Source organism: Gadus morhua, chromosome 2 (assembly GCF_902167405.1).
Source record: "Gadus morhua chromosome 2, gadMor3.0, whole genome shotgun sequence".
Taxonomy (NCBI): Eukaryota; Metazoa; Chordata; class Actinopteri; order Gadiformes; family Gadidae; genus Gadus; species Gadus morhua.
In genome coordinates, this window is record NC_044049.1 from 2594092 (window position 1) to 2613276 (window position 19185).

At 45.4% G+C, this 19185-nt stretch overlaps 1 protein-coding gene across 3 annotated transcripts; it reads left to right on the plus strand.

Moving 5' to 3' along the window:
- The first annotated feature begins 5530 nt into the window (after nt 1-5530).
- Nucleotides 5531-19048, plus strand: slc4a1a (solute carrier family 4 member 1a (Diego blood group)). Of its 3 annotated transcripts, none has more exons than XM_030348276.1 (21): nt 5531-5623; nt 6632-6690; nt 7007-7062; nt 7524-7624; nt 8052-8098; nt 8772-8937; nt 9360-9495; nt 9856-9934; nt 10030-10072; nt 10273-10457; nt 10792-11005; nt 12275-12478; nt 12894-13042; nt 13489-13683; nt 13832-14050; nt 14234-14323; nt 15048-15214; nt 15569-15810; nt 15973-16142; nt 17109-17282; nt 18203-19048. In XM_030348276.1, exons 2-21 carry the CDS (start codon nt 6664-6666, stop codon nt 18278-18280), a joined length of 2742 nt encoding a protein of 913 aa, XP_030204136.1. In that variant the 5' UTR covers nt 5531-5623; nt 6632-6663; the 3' UTR covers nt 18281-19048. The 3 variants fall into 3 exon arrangements, with proteins under 3 accessions (XP_030204136.1, XP_030204156.1, XP_030204145.1); XM_030348296.1 differs by having other exon boundaries at nt 10792-10999; XM_030348285.1 differs by having other exon boundaries at nt 5537-5652.
- The last annotated feature ends 137 nt before the right edge of the window (nt 19049-19185 follow it).

Sequence of the window (19185 nt, forward strand, 5' to 3'; positions counted from 1 at the left end):
TTGTTTTGTGTAATATATCTCCCTACCTAGTTAATTAAGGTTGACTGAAATGGATTCAGCTTGCACTATAAAGTCTGCTATCTCTGAGTAAGCCAGTCAAAATGCTCACTGAACTAACCTTTGACCAACCAGGTAATGGATTTGATGTGGGCGTAAAACGGCCATTTCGATATTGTTTGATGCTCATAACCACCCCGACTGGTTTGAGTCCCAGGTGGCATTCCTCTCCCTAGAGTGTCGTCTCAACATGACTCTGCATTTTGTAGGCATTGCGTGAGAAATGGTATTTGCTTGCGTGTTTTATTACAAGTGACTCATATAGTATTAACGTGCAGTTTATATATCATTTCATAAAATACATTTTTTACAATATATCTATGGAATGTTTCTGAATTTTTCACAATTAATTAAGTCTGACTTCAAGAAATTAAGAGAAATTCTCCTGAGCAATATTTCTTTAGGGTACAACTTTACCTGCCATGGGTCATTGAGCACTTTTTCTATAACTATATCCTTTATCTGTCTGTTCTCAAATGTATGCTTGCTTTACTTTAAGGGGGATTTAAAATGTATAATAGGGTAGCTGTTAAGAGAGAACCATTGGGGAAAAAAAACTGTTTTTATTCTTAAGAATTGAAGCAGTAAAGCATTCGCTAGAAGTAGCAGAGAAAGGAGTATGATGTGTTGGCGACACATTATTATTGAAATACATTTGCAATGCAAATACAACTTTTTTTTATTTGCTTGATTAGATAAGAGGTATGGTAGATAAGCAAGCCTGCTTGTGTCAACAAGTATACGGGCTTTTCTATATCTAAAATATTCTCTACAACATCTCTATCTCCCGTTTCTATATTTACTTAAAGTATTTTGCTGAATTGTATGTACCCGAATGATTCTTTATCTTTTGAGGCCATGTCTTCATTGTTGAATGCACTTCGCTTTGGACGAAAGCGTCAGATAGATATGTGTATTGTGGTGTTGGTAACACTAGGGGACGCAGCTTCACCCTCTAAAAAACAAAGTAGGCCTAGTGGTTTTCAAACCGCGCTCTGACCCAATGTTTAATTTTCTTTAAAAATGACTCTAAAATATATCTGCCTACTCACACTCATCACTGTGTGATTTGTATGTGATCGAAGTACCTATGTTGTATGTATTGGAAAATATACATAGTATAATACTATGTGTTGTGTAATATGTAACTCATAATATGCATATATCATATATATTTTATGTATATATAATATACATATATTGTGTTACATAAATATACATGTAACACCGTATACATTGTTTTAACTATTACTATTTCAATATTTATTTGCTGCTGTAGAAGCTGGTGTTTTTTCGAAGTTCCCCTGTTTCACCACCAGGTGGGATGCCGATTAGCCCGTTCAACATGATCTACCCTCCAGTGACGTCAAACATGGGAGTGTCCACCCAGATGTATGATGGATAGATCAGCTGACCCACTGGTTCAGTCTACTGCGTATAGGCTGGTTTCTGGATCTAGCTATCATACACCCGGGTGGACACTCCCATGTTTGATATCATAGAGGGTAGAACTTGAAATGGCTCGTAATGGATAATCAACATCGCACCTGGTGGTTTACACCATATTACTGATCGATCGTTCACTTTGTTATTTTGTTGTTTTTGTTGTTTAACCCATCACCATGGGACAGTAACAGACATTTCTCTCTCTTACATAGCCTACTAAAGCCATCTGTAACAGTAAATGATAGGCATATGGTATTGTCTTTTGATTGCAGCATCGGTGCCTATCCGCTGACATAGGCCTACCCTCACATTTTATTAATTTACTTTGTGAATTTATTTTTATAAAATGTGTTTGATAAAAAAATCTATCACTTCCATTCTCGCAACAACAAAAAAAAGCATTCTCAAAGGAATAATTACAATGCAGAGGGACAGTTTTCTCCTTCAAACGGCACGCTCCTCAGGATATTCACTACAGCCCCCACCTCCCACTATTAGCCTAATTTTTTTTACTCAGTTTTATTGATTAGGCCTACTGCCATTTTATTTCTAGGGTTAACTGGCAAACAAATATTCGCTTATCTTTTTATGTTAGCTGTTTTGGTTTTAATTGTAGCCTACTCTACTTTGTGTAGGTAGTTTTTAGTAGGCTATTAGCGTAACTATTTTCTTTATGGGAGACTTCCGGGGGGGGCGTGGCAGCGGCGGACTGCATGGCTCCCGGGCCGAGGCAGGCGTTCACGTCGAGGTTCTGGGTACGCGTGATAGTTGTCACTAAACGGCTTGTTCCGCCGCTGATAAAGCTTATCTAGCGCTTATAGAAGCACTTGAGCGAGCATTGCAATGCCATGTGATCTGCGGTCTGCGGTGACCGTTGAAGCCATGCGGGAGATGTTTATGCCGCCTTGTTCAGGCTTGGTACAGGTAATTGAACCCCGTGCCTCGGCTGGGGGCGTGAACACATGTAAACACCTGTCGGAAAAGGTTCCTTTACTCCACCATTTGAGTTTGTTTTAGTTTTTTTCGTTATGATTCATTGTTACCGAAATGTTCGGCTAACGTTAGCATATGTTAGACCAAACATCTGTTTCTGGAACATTCATTTCGGGTTTTTTCTACCCAATTCATCAGTAATTAATAACAATTAAATATTTTTTCCCGGTAAATGTATAAGTAGACCTATGCATCTTAATATATAGGGTGATTAGCCCACATATATGTGTATTGTTAAATTATCCAGTTTCTTTGTCAATCCTCGATGCTGGTTCCTGAAATCTTCTGGAAAATATGGGCGCTAATAGATTTGATTAAAAAAATAAAATAATAATAATATTCAGAATTATATCCAGCAACAGTGTACAACAGTGTTACCGTCTTAGTATGATTTCAGAAATGTTGAGCCTTTAGTTCTGAAAAAAGAGTCTACCCTTGACATCATTATTATTAATATTGGTAGAAGTACAGTAGAAGGCTTAGTAATACTAAATTCCCATTCAAAAGTGTGACCAAATGTTTGTAGACCTCGTCATTATAATACAATCTAATCCTTGAATGAAATAAAATGAAAAACAAGCCATTGTCTCATTATATTGTACCTAAAATGCATTTTTTAAAGACTGAAGGTATGGACAATTAATAGTGCAGCAGCCCTGTATTACCATTGGGAGTGTCTGTGTACAATGTGCCGTAAGATAATAGTCACACTGTTCAGTCCAGCGACACATGGACACAGCAGATAGCTTTCAACCCGATAACGCAACCATGTCCCTGGCACGCACACAGTCTGTGGGGACAACACACTCTGTCACACAAGTACTTCATACGTACGGTATGCACACACTGGTGGCATGGCAACATTCTATCGGAGGTCCACGAAGTTCACGTCACTGAGATTACTTTGTACTTATGTTTAAATGAGGGCATCTTTTCTCCACCTGGTTGGTGAAATGGCAGTACAAGAGTATTTTTTTGCCATTTGCATAGATAATTAGATGATCTTCCCATCAAAGAAGATACACCAGGGTGCCTTGTGGACTCAAATTGTGCGATAAGCATGGAGGCAATACTGCCACCTAGCTGGCTCTGGTCTCTTTTGGCATCAGCATAAGGGTTAGAAAACAGGTGTGGAATGTGTATAGACGATGGCTGGTTCAAGCAGCCTCACCTGGCCCTAGTCAGACTGATTGGGCTCTGGGGCTGGGTGTGTCTGCACACCTGTTCTGAGTAACCTGTGTTTGAGTAATCAATGTACAACTGAGAAACAACAATACAGCGCTGCCGACAAAGTAAGGATGTTCTTAGAACCAAGGGCCAAGCACTAACAATCGCCAGGTTATCCCATTCCCTATCTACATCAAAGATAGCTGGGATGAGATGATGCATGATGCTAAGTACCGCTTTTAAGTGCAAGGCTGTACAACATACAATAAGTGGGTACATTAAGTGCCAGGACGTACAAACATGCAATAAATGCGTAAGAGGAGGATGGGGGGGGGGAAGCTATGCAGGGTCCAGGTGAACTCTGAACAAGTTTGTCTTGAGGCTCTTGTGGAAGCTGGTGAGCGACTCTGCAGCCCTGACAGCAGGGAGCTCGTTCAACCGGGGTTGTGACTTTGTTGTGCGACCTTTGCTAGCTCTTAGCGACGGCGGTACCAGGCGCCCAGCTGAGGTAGTTGAGCGGAGTGCTCGAGCTGGTGTGTGTGGTTTGACTAACGCTTGGCGGTAGGCAAGGGCAGTTCCATTGACCACCTTGTTGGCAAGTAGACCAGCAGGCCAGTACCATTGTCTTGAATCAAATACGAGCTACTACAGGGAGGCAGTGGCGTTCCCGGGAAAAGGGGGGGGTCAAATTTTGGTAGGTTGAACACGAACCTCTACAATAAACCTTTTTTAACATCACCATCCTGCGTCCTTGGTCTGGAGAAGCCCAATAAAGTCCTATGTTTCTTGATTTATTTTTTATTTACCACCGTTTCCACCACAGTGTGGAGTACGCGGTGTACGGGGGAGGGCCCAGGCACCAGCCCGCAGCCTCCCAGGGACCAGCCCAGCTCTGCCAGCCAGCACCGCCACCCAAGACCCCAATGCTCCAGAACGGAGATGGGGAAAGGGACTTATCTCCCCTGGAGAGGGTGGCCCTATTATTGGCCCTCTGAGGAGCTACAAGCGCAGCCCAGCTGAACCTCAACCTCAACCCAGCCCGTCCAGACAGCACTGCCACCGCTGCCATGTCCAGCGACGCCTCCGCCAGTCAAGGCAGCAACCCAGGCCTCTGGTTGCCAGGATGAAGGGGGAGGGAGACGCCCTCGAGGTTCGGGACACTGGGGATAGTTTCAGGTAGGGTAACCCTGGAAAGAGTCTGTTGTTGGACGCGATAACTCTAGTCCAGTTATGATCCTCTATACCACCATTGTCCCGTTGAAACAGCGTTGTTGCACCTTGCTAAGGGTTACATGTCCTTAGAGGGCTGAAGTGGGCCAAATAAATCGAGTGAAACCAACAAACTCAAACTCAAAAAAAAAGTGTGGTTTTGCACCAGAGCCATCGGTTTAGCCTTGAAGAGAATCTCCAACAACACAGTCTATGATGTCACTTGCAGAAGAGGCAGGCCAGCACAGATGAGCTCGTAAACAGAAGAAAAAAATATATATATATTTATGTCACCGTCAACACTTTCTTAACTTGGTCAAGGGACATCCCCCCCGCCCCCCCCCCCCATCTCCCCATCACGAGGGGAATCCCCGACACGTAAACAAGATGACACTCTCGGTCCAGATACCCCCTCGTCCAAGGTTGGTTCTTCTGTCCCTCTCCAGGCCCCGGGCCCCCCAGGATCCGCAGGGTGTATGGGGGAATACCCCGGCCTCAAGGTGCCCCCGGCCGATAGGGCGGCCCTGGGTGTCACACTGGGCTCCTTATCTCGCCCACCCTCCTGCGTCGCTAGGCAACCACAGCTCTTCAGGGTGGGTCCCCCTGACCTGTGCTCGCGTAGTAGGATATGGGTGTTCACCTCCCCCCCCTCCCCCCCTTGCAGTGGTTTTGGCTGGGTAGTGCATCGATCAGGACCCCGGATCACTCGTTAGCGGTGTGTGTTGGCGCTTGGAGCACGGTGGACGACCCGGTAAGCTGTGCCTGATTACCTGCGACCAGGTGAGGGTGGGGCGGCCTCGGACCCTACGGGACGGGGCTGGAGGGAGGGGCGGGTGGCGGAGGTGGGAATAGGTAGATGGGGGGACATTTGTGTGAATAGTGGGTACACCGTAACATGGGGAAAGTGGGGTTGCATGTGTGTGGGCTGAGGTTAAGGAGTGCAGTTTGAATGTCAGAAAAACATTCTTGTTTCTCTCTTGGGTTTGAGTTGATCAAGTCAATTTCTTTATTTAAAAAACAATGGTTCTATCGACAGAAATATGTATTGGATTTATGTTTAACTTTCCAGCATTGTGATAAAATATTCCAGTAACACATATGCTGTAATGCACCCAGCTTCTTATTGCAGTCATGAAGAACTCCACTGATAGGTACTAGGCAGTAAGGGCCAGTAATAGTTGTATATTTCCACACTTTCAAGTAAAATATTTTTTGACATTTTTATTCAATATTGATTTCGATATAAATGCATGTAACAAACATGTGATCAACGTCAAAGTGGACCATTCCCTGCTGTTCTTTTGTCGTTTATTCTTAGGGGGCTATTAAGACTCAAGTACTTGTGTAGGAGTTGTAGATTGGTAGATTTGAAGAGCGCGGAGTGTCTTAACAAGGGTGTAGCCCCCAAGATAACCACTTGTAAGGCCTGTACTTGAGCTCAACTGTAGACCACACATGCCAACGGCTGATTCATTATCTCTGTCAGTATTGGTTCAAAAATACATGGACACGAGAGAGGGATCTGAAATAGACTTAGAAATCCAAATCAATTGGTAATTTCTTGTGTCAATGGCTATATTCTATAAATGTATCATTTCCACTCACACAACCGTGTATATATAAAACACCAAATTCAACGTTGAAGAGGTAATATAACATAATTTTAGGTAGTTTCCGTGGATAACTTCGACTCGACATTAACGGTACAATTGTTAGTCGTAATAAAATTCTTGTCCCAATAATTCTTTACTTTTTTCAGTAATAGGTGGAGATCCGATCTGAAAGACAGCGATGGAGAGCAATCTTACTTATGGAGAGGTGGGCTTTACTACTTGCCTTGTCCCTTTGAAACATACAGAACAGCTTTCTAATTATCTAAAGCAAATACTTACTAAATGATACAAATTAATACTTTTAATTGCTTACTCATATAATTGTATATGTGTATGTATGTATATATATATATATATATATATATATATATATATATATATATATATATATATATATATATACAATTAAAGAAAGAAATGTTTTGTCTCTGACATTCGTTTCTCCCCAATGTCTATCTCATTAAAGCCATTCCTGTCCTACTGTTTTCAATAAAAATGTCCCCTGATTCTCATTCATCCAGGGTACTGATATGTCCTACGAAGATAAAGATACAGCCTTCCCCTCTCCACTGAGACTGTGAGTTTATTCTATATTTTTATTTCATTTTGACGATGAAAAATAACGGGTATTTGTTCCAATTGGGGCCCTCTAAGGAATCAAATGAGCCAATGAAAACGCACCCCATCCAACGCCTGTCCCGCTCACGTAGTTTGAAGTTCAGCGTTGTCCAGTAGCAGCAAATCGTCCATCCTAACGCCTGCCTGGTGAAACTCTGCCCTCTATTGGCGATACGAAGGAATAGCACATGTCAGTGTCATAGTTCTAAGAAACCGTCGAAGGCATTCACTGTCTTTAATACTTAACTTGGCAAATATACTGCCTTTCCAGCCTACCCAGGCTCCATAGTATTTCTTCTCCAAAATAAAAAAGATTGATATCGATACATTTTGTACCCAAAGTGGGATGAGGCACAGTACCCCTGAATCCATTCAAAATGAAGGGTAGAAATAACCGGCTGCATGTCTGCCCACTCCCAGGGGGAGCTTTGCCCTGGAGCAGAGGAGGTGGAACGGGGAGGACGAGGAGGAGGAGGAGGAGTCTCCAATGGAGAACATCTTCAGCTCTCCTGACTCAGAAGGTAGGCTGGTCCACCTGGCCTGACGGCTGGACCCAACACTGGCCTCACTGGGCTGATGTTTGACCAAATACTGTCCACTACTGCCACTCCGTGACATGTGATCTTTCTTTTACTCTTCTTTCCTTTAATTTTCCTTCCTTCCTTCCTTCCTTCCTTCCTTCCTTCCTTCCTTCCTCCCTCCCTTCCTTCCTTCCTTCCTTCCTTCCTTCCTTCCTTCCTTCCTTATCTCCTTCCTGACTTCCTTCCTTCCTTCCTTCCTTCCTCCCTCCCTTCCTTCCTTCCTTCCTTCCTTCCTTATCTCCTTCCTTCCTTCCTTCCTTCCTTCCTTCCTTCCTTCCTTCCTTCCTTCCTTCCTTCCTTTCCATTCCTTCCCCTTGCTGACTTTCTATCTTTCTCTCTTAATTTATTTCCTTTCCCTTTCATATAGCCTACCTCAACCTGAACACCAACGCCACAACCAGAGGAGATGCCCAGGTAAACCTATCGGAGTCCTTTCCATTCATTCACATTGTTGACTAGACTAGTGGTTGCCTACCACAAATCCCAGGCTCACCAACTTAAAGGTGTAGTGTGTAAAAATGACCCCCTCCCACTAAGTAGGCGGGACTTGCAGTAGGCCCCTAGTAGGCTAAGGCCCCGCCCACACGAAGCCGAAACAGGCGAAACCGTTACGGTTTCGATCTATCCGGTTTCGCAGTATCTCCGTAAAGACGGAGTCAAGCGAAACCGGGTAGATCTGTAGAAACGCTGTAGTACACATTCCATAAGGGGCGCTGCTTCTGCTACAGAAATCCTTGTTGTTGTGAGTTCTGAGGCTCCGCGGGCTTAACAGTCATTGGCTAGAGGGTCGAGGGGTGGGGCGATGACGTCATTGGTTTGCGGTTTCAGTCGGTTTCAAGTGTACACACGAATCCAAAACGAAACCGGATAGATTTGAAACCACCTCCGAGGGTGGTTTCAGAAGTTTTCGTTGTTGCCGGCTTCGTGTGGACGGAAGGCCGAACCGTACAAGACCTTTGCGGTTTCGCCATGAAATCGGCTTTGTGTGGACGGGGCCTAAGAGCAGGCCTACGGGAGGCCCCTAGTAGGCTAAGAGCAGGCCTACGGGAGGCCACCAGCAGGCTAACGGCTCCCCTGGTCCCCGCAGGCCTACGTGGAGCTGAACGAGCTTCAGGGCAGCAGCTGGCAGGAGACGGGCCGCTGGCTGGGCTACGAGGAGAACGTCAGCCCGGCCACCGGCGTCTGGAGCTCCGCCCACGTCTCCTACCTGACCTTCAAGAGCCTGATCCAGCTCCGCAAGACCATGAGCACAGGTCTCTCACTCACCCGCTCACTCACTCACTCACTCACTCGCTCGCTCGCTCGCTCACTCACTCACTCACTCACTCACTCACTCGCTCACTCACTCGCCCCCTCACTCACTCACTCACTCACTCACTCACTCACTCACTCACTCACTCACTCACTCACTCACTCACTCACTCACTCACTCACACACTGGACTGAGGGAATGTCGGGGAACCAGGATCCAACTCTGTCATAACAAAGACAGACAGACTGACTGACTGACACGAAGATAGACAGAGATACTGACGGAGGGAAAGACTGACGGAAAGATAGATTGCTAGAGCGAGATTGACAGACGGAGAAAGATAGACTCACACAATTGGTGTATCTTGGTGTGTCCATCTGACAGACTGATCGATTTGTTGACGTGTATCCACCTGACCCCCAGGCGCGGTGATCCTGGACCTGGACGCCAGCTCTCTGTCTACCGTAGCCGAGAGGGCGGTGGACGAGCTGCTGAACAAGAACGAGATCCGGGCCAGCGACCGAGAGTCCCTGCTGAGGTCCCTGCTGATGAGGCGGAGGTAGACCCGCCACACAATTACAATTAGGGCATTCAGCGCTTTTATCCAAAAGCGACTTACATCGGTTGATGCACACATTGACACACTGACGGCAGAGTCAACCATGCAAGGCGACAGCCAGCTCGTCGGGAGCAGTTAGGGTTAAGTGTCTTGCTCAGGGACACATCATCACTCAGCTAGGAGGAGCCGGGGATCGAACTAGCAACCTTTCGGTAAAATATTTGTTTACCCTAAAGCACATAGAAATATAAAGGCTACAAACAGTTTACTTAGAGACGCTTAAGGTAATGTTGTGTAATAATTTCTGTTGTTTGTTTAGTTTCCTCTCGTTCATGCTTTCCTGTTTTTAAATCCTCATAGCCAAGTAGAAATTGCGCCCGTAGCAGAGGCACCCCCCTCAGGAGACATCGAGATGACCACCTTCTCCGTGCCCAAGAAGGTACCCCACCATGATAACCTAACCCAGCCTCACCTGGCATCCAAACGGTCTTTTAATACTGATCTCACCTCACGCTTAAACCTTCTCTGTTACAGAGAGACACGTCCGACAACATGGAGGCTTCCATCGTCCTCTCCGGTATGCAAAGAACACACACGTACACGCTCACACACGCGCACTTACCTAAGCCAACTTGTGTGGACTTCTATGTCCAAAGACTAATATGTGTGTGTGTGTGTGTGTGTGTGTGTGCGTGTGTGTGTGTGCGTGTGCGTGCGCGTGGGCCGTCTGTGTGTGTCTGCCTCCTGTTGTGTGTGTGTGTGTGTGTGTGTGTGCAGGTGTGGTGGACGTGCTGCAGAAGCCGGTGGTGGCCTTCGTGCGGCTCTCCGACTCGGTGGTGATGGAAGCGGTCCTGGAGGCCCCGGTGCCCGTGCGCTTCGTCTTCATCCTGGCGGGCCCCAGTGACAGCGGCCTGGACTACCACGAGAGCGGGCGCGCCATGGGCGCCCTGATGGCCGACTGGGTGAGAGAGGGAGAGGGGGAGAGAGAGAGAGAGAGAGAGAGTTCAATTCATGCCTGCCACGTTTTGGGTCTCTGGCATAAACCAGCTCGTAGGCAATTGACTAAAGGCAAGAAACTGAGAACAATGATTCAAAAATACCGAAACAAAAATATCTACAAACACTATAGGGTTCCCAGTATCTTGAGTGCTGGAACCACTAATAACAATGACCAACCTCCGGGTGTGAAATGCCCAACATAGCACCAACACGTCTGGAAAGCAGATAAACCGTACAGTACTGAATATGCAGTTATACTACACACTATAACCTCCTCTCCCTTCGCCGGTCTCCTAGGTGTTCAGCCTGGAGGCGTACCTGGCCAGGACCGATCAGGAGCTCACCAATGCCATCGCTGACTTCATGGACTCCAGCATCGTGATCCCGCCCACCGAGATACAGGACCAGGGGATGCTGGAGCCGATCATCACCTTCCAGAAGAAGATGCTGCAGGAGAGGCTCCGCCCAGCTGACACTAGGATCGCCTTTGGAGACCGGGCTCTAGGTCAATATGTGTGCACACGAGAAAACCGTGAATACTCTGTGACAGTCTTCTTTTATCTTGAATGCATCAGATATTCAGATCAAGAGACTGATTCCGACAGATTTTCTGGGATTTTCATAAACCGTTTCAACCAGGGTTGTTTTCTGGAAGCAGAGGTTCCAAAAGTACTTCCCCCAGGGTATCTTTCTAGAAGCAGGGGGTCCAAAACTGTTCCACCCAGGGTATTTTTCTTGAAACAGGGGTTCCTAAAGTCTTTCAGCCAGGATATTGCTCTAGAAGCAGGGGTTCCTAAAGGGTTCCACCCAGGGTATTTCCTAACAGCAGGTTATCCAAAACTGTTTGACACATCTGTGAAGGTACTGTGTACGACCCACTTCATATTGTGTGCGGTACAATAAGCAATACATTCTTTTAATAGCCACTTCGAACCACTGTACATTTCCCATAAATAATGCATTCCACTTTCTGTGGTCTCTGATCAAATGAAACAAGGCATGAAGACATACATATTTAAAGGATTTGAGTTGCATTGTGGCCATGTATAAACCCACTGACCCCCTATGGCCACACAGTTCGAAAAGGCCGTTTGACTCTTATCTACAAGGCGATGGGTCTTTTTTAAACCCAATGTCTGCATCCTACCTGTCGGCTCCTTAGTAACGACCTACCTGCTCCTTAGTAACGACCTACCTCCTCCTTAGTAACGACCTACCTGCTCCTTAGTAACGACCTACCTCCTCCTTAGTAACGACCTACCTGCTCCTTAGTAACGACCTACCTGCTCCTTAGTAACGACCTACCTCCTCCTTAGTAACGACCTACCTGCTCCTTAGTAACGACCTACCTCCTCCTTAGTAACGACTTACCTGCTCCTTAGTAACGACCTACCTCCTCCTTAGTAACGACCTACCTGCTCCTTAGTAACAACCTACCTCCTCCTTAGTAACGACCTACCTCCTCCTTAGTAACGACCTACCTCCTCCTTAGTAACGACCTACCTGCTCCTTAGTAACAACCTACCTCCTCCTTAGTAACGACCTACCTGCTCCTTAGTAACGACCTACCTGCTCCTTAGTAACGACCTACCTGCTCCTTAGTAACGACCTACCTGCTCCTTAGTAACGACCTACCTGCTCCTTAGTAACGACCTACCTGCTCCTTAGTAACGACCTTAGTAACGACCTACCTTAATAACACCCATCCAACCTCGATGTCCGCTCCACGTTTCCTGGATTCGTCTGGTTAACGTCTCCTTGGTCTGGTCCCCATGTGTAGTTGAGAAGGCCCCCGAGCCCCCCCGGGAGGACCCTCTGGCCCGCACCGGCTACCCGTTCGGGGGCATGGTCCGGGACCTGAAGCGCCGCTACCGCCATTACATCAGCGACTACACGGACGCCCTGAACCCCCAGGTCCTCGCCGCAGTCATCTTCATCTACTTCGCCGCCCTGTCCCCGGCCATCACCTTCGGAGGACTGCTGTGTGAGTGTCCTGTCGGGATCCCGGGTGATCGGTGTCTAATGAACGATGATTCATGATTAATGGCGATGGGTTCCATTTTCTTTTAAATGGAACGAAATTGGACAAGCTAAAAAGCTGTGAAATACAAAGAAATATGTTATGGCCACTCGCCACTCTCGGCGTATTTGATCGTTATGTGTTTTCAACTTTCGGCCTTAAACAATTTGAAATTGTAAATTCTTTCTCCACAATGCCCAAACAATATTCTTTGTTGGTTTATTTTAGTCTGTTAGTTTGAACTTACCGTGAACTTACCGTGTGTGTGTGTGTGTGTGTGTGTGTGTGTGTGTGTGTGTGTGTGTGTGTGTGTGTGTGTGTGTGTGTGTGTGTGTGTGTGTGTGTGTGTGTGTGTTCCCTTGCGTTTTCCCATCACCAGCCGACAAAACTGAAAAGTGGATGGGGGTGTCAGAGCTGATGGTGTCCACCTGCATCCAGGGAATCATCTTCTGTCTCATCGCCGCCCAGCCAGTGCTGGTTGTGGGGTTCTCCGGACCACTGCTGGTGTTTGAAGAGGCCTTCTTTGCGGTACGCGTTAACCCAATCGCTCAACACAATGCATTCTGTTCTGTGTAGTCACAAGGACAAACCCAACATAAAAAAATAAAATAAAAAAAGCACTAACTTAGTGCAATGAGAAGTTAGTTTGTTCATTCGCTAGTTAATTAGATTGCTAGTTTGTTCATTAGCTAGCATGTAAGTTGTTAATTAGCTGTTTGTTCATTAGCTAGCAAGTAAGTTGTGAGTTAGTGTGTTTGATATTTCGCTAGTTCATTTGCTAGCCAGCTAGTTAGTTAGTTAGTTGTGTTTTAAATACCAGTCAAGCATAGGAATGCCTTCACCAAATCTCTGGCCATTGGAAACCTTTGATAATTGGCACAACCTCTTGAGAAAAAGAGTGTCCATCTCTGTGGTGCTGAAACTCAGGAACATGCATCATCATCATATGTTCCCTCGTTTTTGTTCCACTCCAGTTCTGCAAGTCCCAGGGCATCGAATACATCGTGGGCCGCGTCTGGGTGGGCATGTGGCTGGTGATCATCGTGTTCATCATTGTGGCCGTGGAGGGCAGCTTCCTGGTGCGCTACATCTCCCGCTTCACCCAGGAGATCTTCTCCATCCTCATCTCCCTCATCTTCATCTACGAGACCTTCAGCAAACTCTTCAAGGTCTTGTCACCTCATCCTCCTTCATCCATACTACCAAAGCTTTAGCCAATTGCATCGGTTACCAAGCAGCCATGATAACACAGGTTTTTGACTCGTTGTGTGCTTCACAAATGCAGTCGCTCACAGTTTCTTCTTCTGGTCATGGCAGATCTTCAAAGCCCACCCTCTGATCCTGAACTACATCAAGCTGAACAGCAGCAGTGGAAACCCCTTCCACCACATGGACTACGAACCCCCCGCTAACGTTGAACATACACCACCAGCCTACCCCAACACTGCTCTGCTGTCCATGTGCCTTATGTTCGGGTGCTTCTTCATCGCCTACTTCCTGCGTATTTTCAAGAACGGCCACTTCCTCCCAGGCCCGGTAAGTACAGCCTTCCGGCTTCTACCTACCTGATGGTGTAACATCAGGAATGGTGTAACATTCACTCTAAACGCATAGCAATACCTTCAACGTGAATATAATACGATTTCAACATCTGCTGCCTCTGTGTCATCAAGCACAATCAGAATGCTGTCTTGTTGTTTTGCTCTTTATTTTTTTTAGATCCGTCGTTTGATTGGAGACTTTGGTGTCCCCATCGCTATTTTCTTCATGATCGCAGTTGACATCAACATCGATGATGCTTACACCCAGGTAAGCATCAGAAAAATACATCAGATAAGCAAAATGTCAGTTCATGTATCTTTGTGCAGACAGCAGGAATATTGTATAATTATGATTATAGTAATGACTTCAAGGTTCATCCATATTGTATACTCCTAGTGTGTATTTAAAAGTATGCCAAATAGTAAAATCGGTGTAAAGAACGTTGTCAACACAGTCCAAAATGTATTTGAAGATAAACACCCCCTACCTATCAGTTCACTGACAGTTTGCTCAGAAATTCCACTATAAAAACAAATATGTCAGTAGGTACCATGTGGCCCTCATAGTAAGGTATCAAATTGAAGCCATAAGCCATAATACCACACGTTAACGTTAGCCCACCTGGGGATGGTCGATTGATCGAATTTTGATCGTGATTTCAATTTTTGCGTCAAACGATCACAAAACTAATATGAACAAGTTTTAGATTTTTTTCTTTTCTTCATTAAACGTTTTATAGAAACGACTGCATACAACTGTTCATTATTTTAGATTTGAAAATTTTCTTTTGACCATTTTGTGTTTTAAGGCAAAATTCTCATTTACAATGTGTTTTTTGGGGAGAGACATGCTGAATAAATACATCATGTCTTCAAACTCAAAAAAATATATTTTGAACAGTATATAATAGTGATTTCAATATTGATCAAAATAATCGTGATTTTTTTCCCATTATCGAGCAGCCCTAACTTTACCCCACGGTATCCTGCAGAAACTGGTTGTGCCGAAAGGTGTGCAGGTGACCAACCCCTTGGCCAGAGGCTGGTTCATCAACCCCTTGGGGATCAACAAGGACTTCCCCATCTGGATGATGGCCGCCTGCTGTGTCCCGGCTCTGCTGGTCTTCATCCTCATCTTCCTCGAGTCCCAGATCACTACGTGAGTGACAGGAACGTCCACCTGCTCACCGGCCAGCTTGTGTTGGGCTCGTCATTTTTGCTTTGCCAGTGGCTCCGTAAGAGTCTGGCTTACAGACAGCGTTGTCGTAGACCATCGTTGCATCTGCACAAACAAACAAAGCAAAACAGCCTACAACTGCTCTGTGTAATGTCAGGATTCCTAATACATTCAATATTCAGTCCAATACAAAACAATGCACATGTTTATTTTTCTGAATTGGAACCCAATAGCCATGCAAAAAGCGTGCCCCTCCCATTTCATCACCTCACCTTTGACCGCTCTCGCTCTCGCTCTCGCTCTCTCTCTCGCTCTCTCTCTCCGATCCGCCCATAGCCTCATCGTGAGCAAGCCGGAGCGTAAGATGGTAAAGGGTTCTGGGTTCCACTTTGACCTGCTGATCCTTGTCACCATGGGGGGCATCTCCTCCCTCTTCGGGGTCCCCTGGCTCAGCGCGGCCACGGTGCGCTCGGTCACCCACGCCAACGCCCTCACCGTCATGTCCAAGGGCCCCAAGCCGGAGATCGAGAAGGTGCTGGAGCAGAGGGTCAGTGGGATCCTGGTGGCCATGTTGGTTGGTGAGTACCGCGACCCTCACTGCCCCGGCCTCCTCGGATTGTAGCAGAGGCAATAAGAGGTTTTGGTTGTGAAATGAGTATTTGCAGTTGTAATTGTGGCAACCTTAAAGTCATACTTCTACTGTCGGTGAGCCTTTATGTGTTCCGTGTATTCCCCCCCAGGCGTGTCTATTTACATGGAGCCTATTCTGAAGATGATTCCCATGACGGCCCTGTTTGGTATCTTCCTCTACATGGGTATTACCTCCCTCAGCGGCATTCAGATGTGGGACCGGATCCTCCTGTTGATGGTACCCAAGAAATACCATCCTGCAGATGCCTACGCCACCAAAGTACGTCCCGTCATGTACACACGCATACACACACAGGCACTCGCCCGCACACACACATGCACACTGGTGAAGAACACCAGCTATAATACGTTTATTCACCAAGAGGGTGCAATGCATATCTTTGATCACATACTTTCAAATGAATATGCAAAAAAAGCATCTTTTTTTTATATCCATCTCAATCTGATCCAACTGTATTGTTGTTTATCTTACTTATTACATATTCTCTCGTATGGTGGTTTATGTATACAGTTTAAAAAAATACACACTTTGATAACTTCCTTATGAATTCTAAGCCTATTCCGCACAATACTTCTGTGGAGCAGCCTTCCCATCACTTCAAGACATTTACAACACCTGGGTTACAAAGAGGGCACACAACATCATCACCAAGGACACTACGCACCCCAAGCACACACTGTTCACACTGCCACCATCTGGCAGACGCTACAGGAGCATGAAAGCCAGAACAACCAGACTTAAAAACAGTTTTTATCCACAGGCCATCAGGCTGCTGAATGACTCTCTCAAACATTGATGACACCCTGTGTTTGCACTATATTCAATACTGTGAACTGTATTTATTTTCAACTGTGAGCTTCATTTGCACTTTGTACTTATCTACTAATAATATTCAATATCCAATGTATATATTCAAAAACGTCTATATTTCAATGTCTTTCAGGGCCTTCTGCTGTATGCGAACATTGCTAAACAGCACCTTGTATTTAACTGTTTTTGTTTAACTAAATTCTGCTCTTTGAACAGATATTTTTAGTAGTTTAGTTTATTTATCTACTTTATTTTAAGTATATATTATATATATATATATATATATATTTTGTGTGAAGGGAATTTGCAACTTAAGAATTTCATTGCCCAGTGCAAACTATGTTTCCATTGTGTATATGACAATAAACAATCTTGTATCTTGTATCTTGTATCTATTCTTCCCTTTGTCTGCAGGTAAAAACCCTGCGGATGCACATGTTCACGCTGATCCAGCTGGTATGTCTGGGGGTCCTGTGGGCGGTCAAGATGAGCCCCTTCTCCCTGGCGCTCCCCTTCGTCCTCATCATGACCATCCCACTGCGCATGTTAATGACCGGCCGACTGTTCTCAACCCTGGAGATGAAGTGTGTAAGTATCGCTCAGGGGGAAAACCACTCCGTACAGCTGATAATACTAATCATAATTGATTGGCGCTCTTTTTGACGCTCAAAGACGCTTTGCAGTGAAGTGGGGGGGGGACCTCACTCACCACCACCAGTGTGTAGCACCCACTTGGGTGATGCACGGCAGCCAATCTGCGCCAGAACGCTCACCCCACACCAGCTTGAGGTGGAGAGTGAGGGAATGAATGATTCAGCCAATTATACAGGAGGATGATTAGGGGGCCAGATTGAATGAGCCTGGTCGGGCAGTTTTAGCCAGGACACCGGGGAAACCCCTACTCTTTGCGATAAGCGCCCTGGGATCTTTTATGACCTCACTGAGACCCAATTAGTAGGGTAGCTCGTAGTAGAGCGCTTTGGTCAAGAAGGGAATTGATTTCCCTTGCTGAGATGCAAGGCACTAATAGAGGAGCGGGTAGAGGGGGCAGGTGACAGGTCGGCTGCAAATACCCGGGGATTGGACCCGGTGACTTTTGGGGGACAGGGGGGCGGGAGTCGGCCGCCCGACTAACGGTGGAAGCCTTAGGAGACGAGCCAGTGACGACCGAAATGGGGACACCCATGAAAATAATTCCCGGGAGCCCATCATGTTTTATTCAGTGTGTTATTTCCAGAATAACTCCTTTGGACTGAATCCAACTTTTGGATTCAGGTTTGAAGAATGTATTGCCATACCATAGATCTGCCAGTTAAAAGGAATTTAATTCGACTTTTATTAACACTAACATTAGAACTGAAAGAAAATGCATATTATCTCGAGCTTTAAGTAGTATGTGGCTTTTGCTTTTTGCCCCCACTGCCTCGTCCGAGTGCATTCAGCCCTGTTTGTCTTAAAGTGTCTACTGGGGTGTTTAGTTTGTAATGGGATGTGTGTGTATGTCACAGCTGGACGCTGACGATGGCAAGGTGACGTTTGAAGAGGAGCCTGGACTGGATGTGTACGACGAGTCACCGCTACCGTAATAGAGTACACCATCGCCAGGAACAACACCGTACCATTTGGACCAAATTCTTTATTCAAATTGTCATGTGCCTTGAAAACAATATACAGGTTTTTTTTTTTTTGCAAAAGAGAAATGGGGACACTGCTTTGATTGTGGACTGCGCACAATTAAATGTGTCACAGTATCGTTAAGTTAATTCATGCCTTTTTTAAAAAAAGAGTAAAGGTTATGATTAACCAGCTATTTTATCATTTAAAAAGTTTCAAAAATCGAACTTTAATAATCAGTGATATTGTCATATCTTTATTATGTTAAGATTGGGCTGCGCAAATAGTGCTTTACAGAACAGATCTGATTTATTGCCTCACAATTGTCCCTGTATATATTTTTTCTTAGTGTTGAGTTTATAAGTAATAGTTTTACATATCAAATAGTTGGACTGAATGACTTGTTTTCCCTTATCCCGTATGTTTGTGTTTAAATAAGCTATGCATGTGATTACTGTTTTACCAATCAGTTGGCATATGGATGACATTTGTATACAGTGAGATTAAATATCTTACTTGACTGCTTGTGAGTTTGAATTTCTTGGCTTTATCAGAATGACGTATGTACTTGTTATTGTATTATTGGTGGCTCGAACAGCAGAGGGAGGAACCACTAGAGAGCCTCTTTTGATGCCGGGTTTGGATCAAATAAAAATGTAGTTTAGGTATGTGGTGCTATATGTGTATGTGTCCCTGTACACAAGTTTGAATTCCACTTTAATAAAATGTTATAAACCTGATTGACTTGACTTTATTACGTTGTTACAATATAGACCTACGACCTGTTGATGTGCATTGCACCCTCACGTAGTCCTATGTGATGTGGCTGCACCTCCGACTGGGTGGCTTCGCCTCCACTATCATTTAACATTGCTGA

Coding starts and splice junctions, on each gene's coding strand:
- slc4a1a (XM_030348276.1), top strand. CDS start 6,664: ATGGAGAGCAATCTTACTTATGGAGAG. Junction 9,496..9,855: donor TCCCTGCTGATGAGGCGGAG/GTAGACCCGCCA, acceptor AAATCCTCATAG/CCAAGTAGAAATTGCGCCCG. Junction 13,043..13,488: donor TTGAAGAGGCCTTCTTTGCG/GTACGCGTTAAC, acceptor GTTCCACTCCAG/TTCTGCAAGTCCCAGGGCAT.